We start from the raw sequence: 14,295 nt of genomic DNA on the forward strand, positions 1-14,295 counted from the left end.
GTTCTTGGATTTGTGTGTAAAGTTTTGAAAAAAGGAAGCAAAAGTTTTGAAAACGTGTGTAAGTAGTTGAAAAATGATTGAAGTGGTTTCCTAGGCTAAAGATTTTGCTTTTAAACTTATGCATTAAACTGTTAAGTCTTAACACGTAATCTTAATCTCATGTTTTTTTTTTTGTTTTTTTTCAGTTACCTTTTAATGAATAAAAAATCTGGTGTAAAAATTGCCAGTTGGCTAGAACTCAGGAGGACTAAGTTTTTATCATTATTTTGCATGAAAAGTCTAACGTTTGCCAGTAGTAAATGGACAGATAAATTAATTAGTTAATGATCTGCTAGCTGATGACTGTGCCAGTCACAGTATTCTTACAATTGTCCTTTACATAAATAGAAATGATTCCCGTTTGCAGTAGAAACGTAGTCATGCAATTACCTAAACAATCGGATAATAGATGGAACATCTAAAAATCAAAGGTCATTTATTTTAAATTAAATGTAACAATTCTAATTTTCTTTATGATTTTTTCCGCTTTGAATGAAAAGTAGGCTATGTAGTTACCGAGAGATGTGTTGAAGCAGTAATCTCACTAAGGCTATATTTAGTTAACTCCGCAGAATTTTAGTTGAAAGACGCCCTCTCCTGCTAGAGTTTGGGAAATATCAGCCTTGTTGACTGCTCGACATGATATTACTCTTCCCACTTCATTTTAGTCTAGAAACAAACTAGAGATCATTTAATAATTAGTAATATTTTAACATTCTTTTTATTTTTAAATAGTTTTTTTTTTAATTATTGGTATCAGGCATACAATTTAGTATTGTAAATACAAACAACAAATCAAGATTAGGTATATGTTATAGTTTTACCTTTAAAAATACGAAAATCAATGTGGTGTCCATTGAGGGAAAAATTCAGTAGCCAGCTTTTTAAAAGGCTGAGATTCAGGCCAACAAGCTTAATAATTAAATCAATGCGCAAATGCGTAAATCCAGGAAATGCAGGATAGAAATAGTATACACCCAGGTGTTATGGGTTTGCCTGCAGTTCTACTAGATCACCACCTGTAGGCACCTTCACCTTAGTTCTGACTACAGTGTTCATTGTTCTCACTTGTTTCATGTTTCTGGCTCTTCCCAGTAAAAGGTTCAAGCCGCAGTGGCGGAGCCAGGATGTTTTCATAGGGGTGGCCAGGGAGGGGCCAGCAACCAGCCTGGGGTGGCACAGAAATCTTCATTATTTCAATATAAAAATGTGGTTGAATATAAAATATTTTAGTGCCTAAACCACAGCTGAATACAATTAATTTCTACTTAATTGTAATTGGTACATTTGTGAATTACTATATCAAGTAATACTGAGTGAATATGACAATTTTTGTATTATTCCTCACCTCCAGGTATTTTAATAACGGAGTGTCTATTTACACTAAGTCCAAATAGCCCATCTTGTTATCAAAGTACAACATCGGTTTCAGTGGCGTAGATGGTAAGCCGCATGCTTTTTGACGCGATCGATCCGAGTTCGAGCTCACCTTTTGCCAAACATTTTTTTCTCCCTTTTCAAATCTCATATCGCATCAGAAAGGCATTTATTTTCAATAAAAATTAAGGAAATAATCAAAAAGTTGAAAAGAAAGTATCGGGTAGGGTTAGGGTAGGTGTAGGGAGGGCTTTATTGTCCCAATAAGGTGGCATCCATTTAATAAATTTGAATTAAAATTATATTTTACACTCAATAAAACATTTCAAAAGTTTTTTGTTTTAATTTTGATGATTAGACTTTAAAGCTCATGAAAGTCAAAAATCTGTATCTCAAAACATACTGATATTTACATTTTACATATGAGTTTCAATTAATGACCATCCCTACAGTATAAATTCCAGGTATCGCTTGTTCTTTGAAACCACAATAATGAGGATGACTGCTGTCTTGGCAATGATCCAGAAGACGAACATTGACGCCCTCCACAAAGAGTGTAAGTCACAGAGTGTCTTTACTGAAAGGTGTAGCTGTTTACAGAGTCCTGTATCAAAGCATATTAAATGCAAAGTTGACTGGAAGGAAGAATTTGGTTAGGAAAAGGTGCACAAGCAACAGGGATGACCGCAAGCTTGAGAATACTGTCAAGCAAAGCTGATTCAAACACTTGGGAGAGCTTCACAAGGAGTGGACTGAAGCTGGAGTCAGTGCATCAAGAGTCACCACGCTCAGATGTCTTCAGGAAAAGGGCTACCAAGCCACTTCTGAACCAGAGACAACGTCAGAAGCGTCTTACCTGGGCTGTGGAGAAAAAGAACTGGACTGTTGCTCAGTGGTCCAAAATCCTCTTTTCAGATTAAAGTAAATTTGACATTTCATTTGGAAATCAAGGTCCCAGAGTCTGGAGGAAGAGTGGAGAGGCACAGAATCCATGTTGCTTGAAGTCCAGTGTGAAGTTTCCACAGTCAGTGATGGTTTGGGCTGCCATGTCATCTGCTGGTGTTGGTCCACTGTGTTTTCTGAAGTCCACAGTCAACGCAGCCGTCTACCAGGAAATTTTAGAGCACTTCATGCTTCCTTCTGCTGACAAGCTTTATGGAGATGCTGATTTCATTTTCCAGCAGGACTTGGCATCTGCCCACACTGCCAAAGATGCCAAAAGCTGGTTCAATGACCATGGTGTTATTGTGCTTGATTGGCCAGCAAACTCGCCTGACCTGAACCCCATTGAGAATCTATGGGGTATTGTCAAGAGGAAGATGAGAGACACCAGACCCAACAATGCAGATGACCTGAAGGCCGCTATCAAAGCAAGCTGGGCTTCCATTACACCTGAGCAATGCCACAGGCTGATTGCCTCCATGCCACGCCACATCGATGCAGTAATTCATGCAAAAGGAGGCCCAACCAAGTATTGAGTGCATAGAAATGAACATAATTTTTGGAAGCCTGACATTTCTGATTAAAGTATCCTTTTTTTATTGATCTTGTGTAATATTCAAATTTTCTGAGACACCGAATTTTGGGTTTTCATTGTCTGTAAATATAGTAAAGTCATGACGTATTGTCAAGTATGGGGACCCATACTCAAAATTGGTGCTCTGCGTTTAACCCATCCAAGTACGTACGTACACACACGCGCAGTGGGCAGCCGCGCCCGGGGAGCAGTTGGGGGTTCGGTGCCTTGCTCAAGGGCACCTCAGTCGTGGTATCGAGGGTGGAGAGAGCACTGGACATTCACTCCCACCTACAATCCCTGCCGGCCGGGGACTCGAACCCGCAACCTTTCGATTAAGAGTCCAATTCTCTAACCATTAGGCCATGACTTCCCCAGGGGAAAGATGATTATAAGCCATAATCATCAAAATTTCAAGAAATAAAGGCTCGAAATATTTCACTCTATGTGTAATGAATCTATATAATATATGGGTTTCACTTTCTGAAACGAGTGACAAAAAAATATTGACCTTTTTCATGATATTCTATTTTTTTTAGATGTACCTGTATAGTTGGAATCTCTGTATATCAGTACTGCCATCTTAAAAATAGGGGTGTGAATCTTCACTGGTTTCACGATTCCAATCAATTACTATTATCATTATCAACTCAATATCACGATGCGCAACATTCTCAGTTTTCAATATTATGGCTACATTTTCATATAAATTTTATATCAAATGTTTCTTGGAAACATTTGGGATCATGTAAGTACAGAAGTCAATAAAATATATAACACTGTTCCGGTATTGTTTGGATATTTTAATAAAAAAAATCTTACATATTGTGCCTTTCAACAAACATACAGTAGGAGGTAGTTCAGCCCATGCCTAAATGTCCTAAGCAAGCCAAATGCAAAATGAATAAATTAATAACAATTTATGCCATAATACAGTTGAATACTTAATTCTGATTGGACAGTAGTTCTAATAGACAGTAGTTCCTTGACCAAACAGTTCCATATCATTTAGCCAAATTACTACTTGCTACATGGTTCTTGCTGAACAACTGTTATAATTATATCTAATTCTGGATAAGCCGGATCTATATTTAAATTATGCTTTAAAAGACCCCTGTACAAAACCTGAAGTGCAGGTGTGCAAACAGGAGGATTGAATTGCAGGAGTGGCAGGTTGCAATACAGTTTCAGGACTACAGTGCACACCACCAGATAATGTGATAGATTTAAAATATTTTTCTGCAAACATTACAAACGCAACACATGTGAAACAGCATAAGACAAAGGCAAAATTACAGCTTGTGGGATATTCAGTGAATTGGATGTTTTTGAATACTGTTTTTGATCGAATTTGAATAATGTATTATCATTAGTTTTACTATGTTTAAAGTTCTCTCAAATGTACCATATATAAGTAGTAGCTACATTTTTAATACATTCATGGCTTAAGAAATACATTATTACAAGTGTTACTGTTTGGGTGTATTATAAAAGTAGTGTGTGTTTTCGGTATTTTGAGGTAGATGATAATAAACATAAAACATTTAATGAATTTTATGCTTAAATTCTCCAAATGGAGAGAAAACACTTGATGCCAAGAAACAAGTCTTTTTACATACCATTTGCTTCTCAGGTAAATGTATGTTGTTATAAGGATGTTAAACCAGTTTTTTTTTTGTTTTGTTTTTTTACTAGAAAAAGACAGAAGATTTGACAAGACAGAAGATTTAACAAAACAGGATTTGACATTCATGATTCATAATTAAAACTGAACAATGTCTTTCAGTTAGTCTCTGTGGAAACATAACTCGCTTGAATCATATTTGTTAATGAAATTTGCAATCTACAAACTTTTTTTTTTTCAAAAGCAATGGCTGTGTTAAAACCAGATTGACCAGTTTACCCCAAAAGTAATGAATACGATTTTTTTTTCTTGTGTAACTCAGCATGTTGATGTGGATATCAACTTTCACAAAAGTGCTACAAGTTTGGACGAACTTCAGCATTGTTTTTAGCAACATGAGAGAAGCGAATTATTTTTACCTTGTCTGAACTCATACTAATGTCCCGCCACAAATATTCAGGCGAAAGCAGTTTACTGGGTTTGTTATAAAGGAAATACTTGTTCAAGTGAGACTCCTCATGCCATATCGCCTCAATGGAGTTTGCAACGTCAATGTTTATCTGCTTCCGGCAGGTTTTGGTGAGATGATGTACATCTTTCAATGAGCCACCAAATGCAGCACCAGTATAATAATAATCACCTTCCCCAGATGGAATATATGCTTGAGACTCTGATCTATGCTCATAAGTGAATATGAACCTTGGAACATTAAAGAACCAAGGGTGTATCACAGCTACCAGGGGACCCAAAGTCTCCACACCCCAGCGGCCATAGAACTTTGTATCTACATCAAGGCAGAAAATATAGTCAGGCTCACTGGCCAGTTCATTCTCTATTAGTTTCTCCAGTATTTCCATCCTGTTCATACTGATGTCCTGCCATCTGTTCATACTTGGAACCTTCTTTACTGTCAGGTCACGTTCTTGACCTAGTTTTACATTAGGAACGTCCTCTGGTTGATCTGTAAACAGGTAGTAATGCACTCGAAATCCAACAAAGTAATGCTCCTCTGCTGATTCCAGGAAATCTTTGAGAAAACGTGTGTATCTGGAAAAAAAAAAAAAAAGAGAGATGAACAGATATTAAAACATATCTGTTTTATGTTATATGTAATTTACTGACCCCATATATTTTTTGAAAGAAATTAATATCTTTATTAAGCAAGGGCATTCAATTGATCAAAATTAACAGGGGAAAAAACATATACATAACATATAAAAACTTTTCTATATCTATTTATTTATCTATTTATAGATCTATAAATCAAATCAATGCTATACAAAAAATATGAACAAAAGACATTTTTATGAGTAAACTAGCTTGCATGTACAGTGTAGTGGACAGCACATTCCAGGGCCGATTTTACATTTACATTTATGCATTTAGCAGACGCTTTTATCCAAAGTGACTTACATTGCATTCAAGTTACAGTTTTTACATTTTATCCGCTTTTGCTTTCCCTGGGAATTGAACCCATGACCTTGGCGTTGCTAGCGCCATGCTCTACTATTTGAGCTACAGGAAAGCATTTATGGTGGGGCCCCTCTCTGACCTCTATAGTGGACAAAGGTTTGCTACATTTTGATTGAATCTTGGTGGACTAACATAAGTAAACTGTCCAACGCCATCAGATAAAGATGCCAGGACAACAGCCAGACTCCTCTTAGAGGGCAAGAAGAAGACCTTTGGTACAAAGCCCGGGAAGGACAGGACTTCTCATTGGTCAAAATGCAGTTTCTGCCCTTCACTCACCAACAGATTGGTTTTGGCCTGTGACCGCCATAAAAATTCCTCAGGGCCTCTGGATGCAGCAGCAGTGGGTGAAACGAAGCGAGATCACAAAGTTCCATCCAAATCCATTCATAACTATGTTCTCAAACCTTAAACTGATGCAAACTACAACACACACATCTTATACTTATTCAGAGAAATAAGTATTCTCAGTGACAGCGACGTGTAGTGCAACATCTTACACAAACTCAGCTATTGATGGACAAATTAATGCATGATGACAGTTCAATCTTCTTCCATCATGTTTGGACTTAATGTGTTCGTAACATTGCCAAAGGTATTCTGGTTGTGGTTTAGTAAGTGAATGATGCATTGGTAAATCTTTAGTGACACTTTTCTAAATGTGTGTTTGGACCATGCAAATAAGTTCCACAGGAGGAAAGAAGGGTGGGCCACACTGTGTCTCCCACTCTGATGGAAAAAGCCAATCACAGCCTGGAAATGAAGAAGCGCCAGATTGCAATCTCCTCCTCATCGGAAAGATATGAAGGTACCTTCAGGTACCAAAAGACACTCCTTGTTCTGAGTCTCCGGCATGTCCAGAGAGACACTAACAGAAACACTTCCGTTCTGAGTATTGCAATGGAAAAGATGTTAACAGATACACTGCTCTGAGTCTCAGTCCTGCGAAGGAAGGGACAGTAACAGAAACTATGATCTGAGTTTCCGGCCTGAAGGGGTGAGACACTAACAGATAAACCATTTCTGAGTCTCCGGCCTGAGAAGGTGAGACTGCAACAGATCAACCTCCGTTCTGAGTCTCTGGCATGTCCAGGAGACACTAACAGATCAACACGTTCTGAACCTCTAGCCTGTGAGGGAAGAGACAATAACAGATACAGAGTCTTGAGTCTTCAGCTTTGAGGCAGTAACAGATACGACCACGTTCTGAGCCTCCATCCTAGAGAGACAAAGCAGATCAACCAAATTCTTGCTCACTCAACCACAGAGAACGTAACTATCACCTATCCAAACCTCTTCCAGAGACCTTGGCATTGTTGTGTATTATCAGTATATGATTTTTCTAATTGACATTAGATGTTACATAGCTGATTGCAGTTGATAACAAATAATCTTTCAGGCATTTGTTTGATGCATAAGGTTCTTCACCTTACTTGTTTCAGAGTAGTGACAGTTAATCTTTCCAGATAACGTAGCTCTGACATAGCAACATCCAACATTACTTGCATTTTATGCATCTTATGCACTTTATTCCTTTATTACTTTATTTCATGGTATTCATTTAGTAGTTGTTGATTACTCTTGTCTGTCTTTTGGTAATAAAATGTATTTTATTACCCTTATGTCTTCCTTGTGTTGATAATGCAGTGAAGGTTCTACAAGTTAGATATCTCTCCAATTGTTATGTGACTTACTCCTAACCACACCTTAAGTGACACATGATCTAAAAATCATAAAGTCACCTGTAACTTGAGTACCCAGCACTAAACTATTTCGCCTCCTTAGGTTGGCGAAAGCAAAATACACTACAACAGTAAACACTTTGCCTTAGTCATTTTGTTGCTAGTTAAATTTAAAAAAAAAAAATCAAAGAACATAAAATCTTCCAAGAACACTATATTAACATAAAATGTAATAAAAATAAATTTTAAACAAATGGATTTATTTTGAGAGTCTGAGAAGTATGTAAATTTGTTACTTTCCCAAAGCGAAGACAGTGGTCGCTATGGTGATGTTTTGTTGTTTGTAGATAGAGTCGATCACTGTGGAGTCAAAGGTTCCCTCCCAAACAATCGGGGCTAACCATGGTGTCACAGAAGCAACATCTGTTCGACTATATTAAACACACACACACACACGTAATCATTCACTGATTGCAAATAAACATTGGTGTTTCTATATAAGCATGTGTACACTGTAAATAATTTCCATAAGCAGCATATTTTTTCAGCAAACTGCATTCTTCAGTTACCCTATGTCAGGGTATTAAACAGTGAATTCTGTTTTCAAAGCAGCATATATGTGTGTGCATGAGCTTATGTGTATGTTAAAGAGAATAAATTTGTGTTTATGCATTATATGAGTACTTACCCCAGGTGACCCGTTAGATGATCTCTGCAAACCAAAACACAATTAAGAATGGACTACATAACTCAACAGACCTCCTCACAGAATGTTTACATGTTTCGCTGTAATCGAACTGCAAAAGCAGGTTTATGCATGGTCAAACAACATAGTGGCAACATGCATAGTCTCCATCTGTAAGTCAGATATTACGCTTAATAATGAAATTTGGAAGGATTACATGTTACGCATCACCAGTATTTCAGAGCATACACACAGTTTATACAAATGCTGGTAGAGGCTCAGCTATAATTGTGATTTACTGTCTATCTAATAATTGTGGTACACAATAATTGCACTGGTATGATTTCAGTCAGACTAAAGCTTTTATATTGTGATATTTTAAGAACCTGCGGCCTCAATTTCCCGTTGTTAGCTGGCAGACGTGGTACCTTGTGTCAGAGTTGCCAAGTTTGTAGTTTTACCGTGAAATTAGCCTACTTATACACCGTTGCTGCAGGTTGTTTTTTTAGTCTGTGGGTTAAAGCAATCTCCCCAGAATGCTATTTCGATGGAAGGGGCCCCCAACAGAGGGGAAGACCACACACAAAAACTAAAATGTGTTAGTTTTGATTAGAAGACCTGGCAACCCTGCCTGGTGTGGTTTTCTGGTGCTGTAGCCCATCTGCTTCAAGGTTTGATGCGTCTAACTTATACCGGCTTCAATGGATTCAACATTAAATCTGAAAAACCATCTTGAGGTAAGTTGATCTCGATCAACCAGGGCTGCAACTGACCCTGTTCTCACGCTTTCATGTCTTTAAAGACCCTCAATACCATGACTGAGGTACCCTTGAACAAGGCACCGAACCCCCAACTGCTCCCCGGGCGCTGCAGCATAAATGGCTGCCCACTGCTCCGGGTGTGTGTTCACGGTGTGTGTGTGTGTTCACTGCTGTGTGTGTGTACACTTTGGATGGGTTAAATGCAGAGCACGAATTACGAGTATGGGTCACCATACTTGGCCGTATGTCACGTCACTTTCACTTAAAGCCTCTAAATCCTTTTCATTGTGAGGAATTATTGTTTTAATCAGACTGAAACTGGATGTTTCATGTGTGTGAATATAGTCTACTCACCCAAACCAAATGGAGGTGAATCCCCAATAAACGAGCCTGTAAGAGAATACATGAAAATCCTATAAGCAGTGATCTTTTGGAAATGTGTCAACACACACTTTTTTCAGTGCTTAAGTTAAAAAATAGGTTTTAAGTAATTTTAGATATTTTTTCTTGTCAGCAAATGAGGTGCTGAAAATGCTGTTTGTCAACCTCATGCAGAAAAGCTGGTCACCTTATCCTTTTGAATGGACAAATAACATATTAACATTTCAATAACATATTTCAGGATTCTCTCAAAAGATCTGACCACAAAATTATCATAAATTATGCTCTAGGCTGGTTCAGCTAATAGAACAGCTCATTGCAGCTTTTTAAACATACTATAAACTGGTTTTATGATTGTTTTGTGAACATTTAAAGGTTAAACCACTATGTACATGGAGTGCACAAGCTAGTCAGGACTAACAATAATGGAGGGGGAAATCAGAAAGCCATGCACCTGATGCATTTTTGCCATGGAAATACAAAGACAATTTTATACCTAACATGTATCATCTTCAAAGGATTTAACATGTAATGTGAAAAAACCATCTTGAGGTAAGTTGATCTCGAGCTTTGAAAACCAGGGGTGTCAACTCTCATGAAACTGACATGCTCTCACGTGAGAACATTTTCTCAGGTCTTTCTAAGTGAATTCTAGTTGCTCTGTCTATTTATGCTGTCCTCCTGTTTGCTTTGCTGTGGCTAGTTAAGTGAATGGCGCAGTCCGTGACGTACAGATTGTTAACGGCTTGTCTGTGATAATACCTTCGGGCAGGACATCCAAACGTTGCGCTTTAAAGCAAACAGGATGCGCTTTAGGTCTCGGTGAACTTGAGCGAGAAACTTCGAAACTCCGCCTTTGAAAAATATATCTATAGAGAGTGAAATATCTACTTTCAAATGAAAAAAATAAATACAAATAAAAATTCAAATAGAAAACGTGTGTGTTAGCATGGATGATTTACATGAAATTTAATGTGGGCAATGCACACTGTGCAAAGCTGGCTCTCAGTTCAATATAACAACAAAAAAAACGACATTTTAGGTTTTTATTCAATTAAGGTGGGCACGCTATATATATTTTTTTTACTGTGACAGATTTAGGCCAAAAAAAACAACAACAACAACAACACGGGAGTGGGAGTCATTCTTCCGGGAATAGAACGGCCGGGATTTTCCCGGTTTTTTTTTTTTTTTTGCGTGTCACCCTCCATTCTCCACACACGCTTCGGCATGCCCTAGGGCCGTGGTTCAATTTAAATCTGACAACGCATCTGCAATATGGTTTGTTATAAATAACACGTAAAAAACAGGGTTCGGCTAATGTACGCTTCTGTTGATGGATGCGCATTCTGGCTTCCCAGTACATTACAACAGCGAAAAAAAGAAGGAAAAAAAAGTGGACAAACCCTTCATTCTTGTTCAATGCGAATGCCATATGATGGATTATCAGCTGTCATTTATTCCGTCATCACCCGGGTGCTGATAGCGCTCGCGCACAGGCCTGAACAGCACACGTTGATATCTGTGTTTAAACTAAACTCATGTAAGATTTGCCAGTTTAAACATTTAAGCGCCAGAGGATGCGAGCTCGCGCACGCAGTGAGAAGATTTGTGCATGCGCAAACCCGCGTCTCAGAACGTGCGCAAATATTAAGTTCTCAGTCTGAAGTATTGTGTTTGAATGGACAAATTCACACAAAAATTATGTCAAAATGCACGTTTTGGTAAGTATCCTATCGCAGACATAGCCGCCTGAACGTAAAGTATAAGTCTACTGAATTAGTGCATTCTCTTAAAGTGACAACACTTTCTTAATATTAATCAAACAGCAACAACAAAGAAGTCTCTCACTGCTCTTGATTGAATCGCTTTTTTAACTTTAGTAAAGATTAATCTTTAATTTATACAGTCAAATATGCAGTGCTGTTTTACATTTGATTACTTTATTAAATTTCTGTACTTAAAAACTAATGCTATAGACCTACCTAAAAAAAACCTGTAAATCACTGTTTATTTTATTTTTATCTTTACTCTATTGTATTTATTCATTTAACATTCCAATTCCAAACATGTGAGTAAATCAGCTACAATTTAAGCGTATACATACCCACTCAGGGACAAGCCAACAAACATTCCAAGAAGGAAGAAATGAAAAATCTGACGGAGTCGCATTATTGTCAAATCAGCTTGGTCTTGTGTCCGTACTCACTTGGTGGACTGAACTGGAAAAAGAGGGTGAAAATATTGGGCATGAAACAGTGTATCATGTTGCGGAAGAAATTTGAAAGTCAAACACATAAGGGTGGGGCTTTATTCGGACACAACAACCAATGACCGATCTGTAGCCTAACCTTCAGCACACAAGGTAAGTCTAAATGATGTGTTATTAACGAAGTTCGGGAGGAGCTCGTCAGATACATTGGCTTTAAAGTGCAACATGCAGTCTTCCCAGATTAATAGCACCTGTGAACTATGGTTTCACAGGGAATGTGTTGGCCAGTGCTTGCCTTTTCAAAAAACTGTTCTGACACCAATGTAATAATAAAATCACATGTAAAATTAATCACATTTGTTTACATTTTCTTTTGTAGCACAGAATTCTTAAATAAAATTGTTTAAAAATCTTAAATTCTTTAAGTTATTTACCCATTTCATTTTTCATACTAAGAGGTTGCATGGGGAAAATGTCCCACAAAACATCTGTGTTGCTTTAGAATTGCTCACAATTATTAGACATTTCTAAAATCTAATTCAACCACTTGAAGTGTACCATTGAGGAAGACTTCCTTTGGCCTGCGTGTGTGTAGTGTGTGTGTATATTGTAAAGCTGTGAAAAGTGCTATAGAGATATAATTTGAATTGTTTTTCACCTTTATTTATATAGCGCTTTATACAATCCTGATTGTGTCAAAGCAGCTTTACAGTGTCAACAGGAAAATAGAGGACAACAACAGTCATTTTCCAGCTAAAGTCAGTTCATTGATGATTTAGTGATGTCTTCATCGTCATCCACTTCAGCTCTCTTCCAATAGTGTGCAATCAGTCAAGTGTCCCCAACTAAGCAAGGCAAAAATTTATTTTTATGTATTAACCAGTGGAATAAACCACGTCTGTGTACACTGTCTTTTGTTGCAGGATTTGCTTAGAGCATTAACGTCCATTATTTATTTATTTATATAATTTCATTTCTTGATTGTATTTTTGTCTAGTACACAAAGACAAATTCCTTGTACATGTAAACCCATTATATCTGGCAATAAAAGGGATTGTGATTGTGAAAGAACTTGTTAGATTAGATTAGATTCAACTTTATTGCCATTGCACATGTAAGGTACAGGGCAACGAAATGCAGTTAGCATCTAACCAGAAGTGCAATAAGCAGAGGTACAGGATATACAGTGCCTACAATATATTACATATGTACAGAAATGTACAGATAAGGCAGTACTATGGACATAATTTACACATTTTTAAATACTATCAGTATGATATACAGATGGGTGATATGAACATACTACACAGATGGATTATGCAGTAAATGTATGTACACTATGAGCAAAAACTAGGAACATAATTACAAATGGATATGAATAAGCTATACATTAAGATATATAAACACTAGTAAGTAAGTAATTTTATTTGTCACATACATAATCATACAGAGTATAACCAGCAGTGAAATGTAGGTATTATAGAAGAGATACAGCTTGACATGAGGAGAGGGGGGAGAAAAAAAATAATTCACAGACTATATTCTTATGAGAGTACAGTGTGAGAACAGAAAAAACACCCCAGCAACAAAAAGCACATAGTCAATCAACAACAAAGTCACACGACTGCAACAGGGGAGTAATCCAGTTTCCGGCAAGCAGCCATCCGTTCCTGCAGCCATTCTCGGCGCCGGTCGGACCCGTTTGTCAGGCTGGCGGAACAAAGCTGCGAAGGCGAGGGATAGGGGCTAGGAGGTGAATGCATATCTGTGTATGTGCTTATGTGTGTGAGTATGTGCCTGTGGAGCCGCCACGCTGGCATACAAATCAAGTTGTCTCAGTCCGCAGAATGTGATAGCGACACAGCACATTGCTATGGAGACAACCTTGATCAGGACCCAGACAGAGTCAACAATCCGCAGGTGTCTGTAGAAGGGGGTAAAGAATGTGAGAGCGTCACGCTACAGCGCTCTTCCCGGGTGGTTTCCCAGCACGCCTTGTCCGAGGTCGTGCTGTTTTGAGAAAGCCGAAAGAAGATAAGATTGTTTAGTCTTGGTGCGAGTAGCCGTATTCCAATTTTCACGGCACCTCTCATTGTCCATTCTGGTCTCCAAATCCATCAATTTTTCTTTTCAAATCCGAGCTTCTATGTGATGGCATCCATATTGCGGTTAATAGTCTCAGTCTCAGAGCTGACCGCTCTGCCCACTGCTTCAATCATAACGGACAGCCTAGTGAGGCTTTTGACAGCTGTACCCGTTTCCTGAATTTTACGATAACCCAGGGCAAAGCCTAATCCAATCAGCAGAAGACCTGTTATCATGGTTCCGAATAGGTAGATATCTTCAATGTCCTCCACGGAAAGAGCCGCCAGACACACGACCCGCCACCTTTCCCATGCGTCCATCGTATATCCAGCTGCGAATGTACCGCTGGGACAATCAGGTTCACCCAAACCTAAAATTGTGTCAATTGCATTGAGAGACCAGTTGATCAAATCCATGATTTTTCAGTTTGGAGAGGAGTGCAGAGAGAGTCTCTCAGGTA

The 14,295-nt window shown here is 38.1% G+C and overlaps 1 protein-coding gene across 1 annotated transcript; it reads right to left on the reverse strand.

The window, feature by feature from the left end:
• Positions 1–3,718: 3,718 nt before the first annotated feature.
• Positions 3,719–11,896, reverse strand: LOC306869364 (globoside alpha-1,3-N-acetylgalactosaminyltransferase 1-like). Its single transcript, XM_079416113.1, has 5 exons — positions 11,646–11,896; positions 9,512–9,547; positions 8,400–8,423; positions 8,008–8,142; positions 3,719–5,603 (listed from the first exon to the last, which is right to left on the reverse strand). Exons 1-5 carry the CDS (start codon positions 11,708–11,710, stop codon positions 4,913–4,915), a joined length of 951 nt encoding a protein of 316 aa, XP_079272239.1. The 5' UTR covers positions 11,711–11,896; the 3' UTR covers positions 3,719–4,912.
• Between the last annotated feature and the right edge of the window lie 2,399 nt (positions 11,897–14,295).

The sequence above is a fragment of the Barbus barbus genome (genome assembly GCF_936440315.1).
Source record: "Barbus barbus genome assembly, chromosome: 5".
In the NCBI taxonomy this organism is placed as follows: Eukaryota; Metazoa; Chordata; class Actinopteri; order Cypriniformes; family Cyprinidae; genus Barbus; species Barbus barbus.

Bases quoted from the DNA above. Each gene is read 5' to 3' on its own strand.
- LOC306869364 (XM_079416113.1), bottom strand. From the start codon at position 11,710: ATGCGACTCCGTCAGATTTTTCATTTCTTCCTTCTTGGAATGTTTGTT. The intron at 8,143-8,399 runs GTAAGTACTCAT...TGTTTAATATAG, and splicing joins CATCTAACGGGTCACCTGGG to TCGAACAGATGTTGCTTCTG. The intron at 5,604-8,007 runs GTAACAAATTTA...TTTTTTTTCCAG, and splicing joins ACTGTCTTCGCTTTGGGAAA to ATACACACGTTTTCTCAAAG.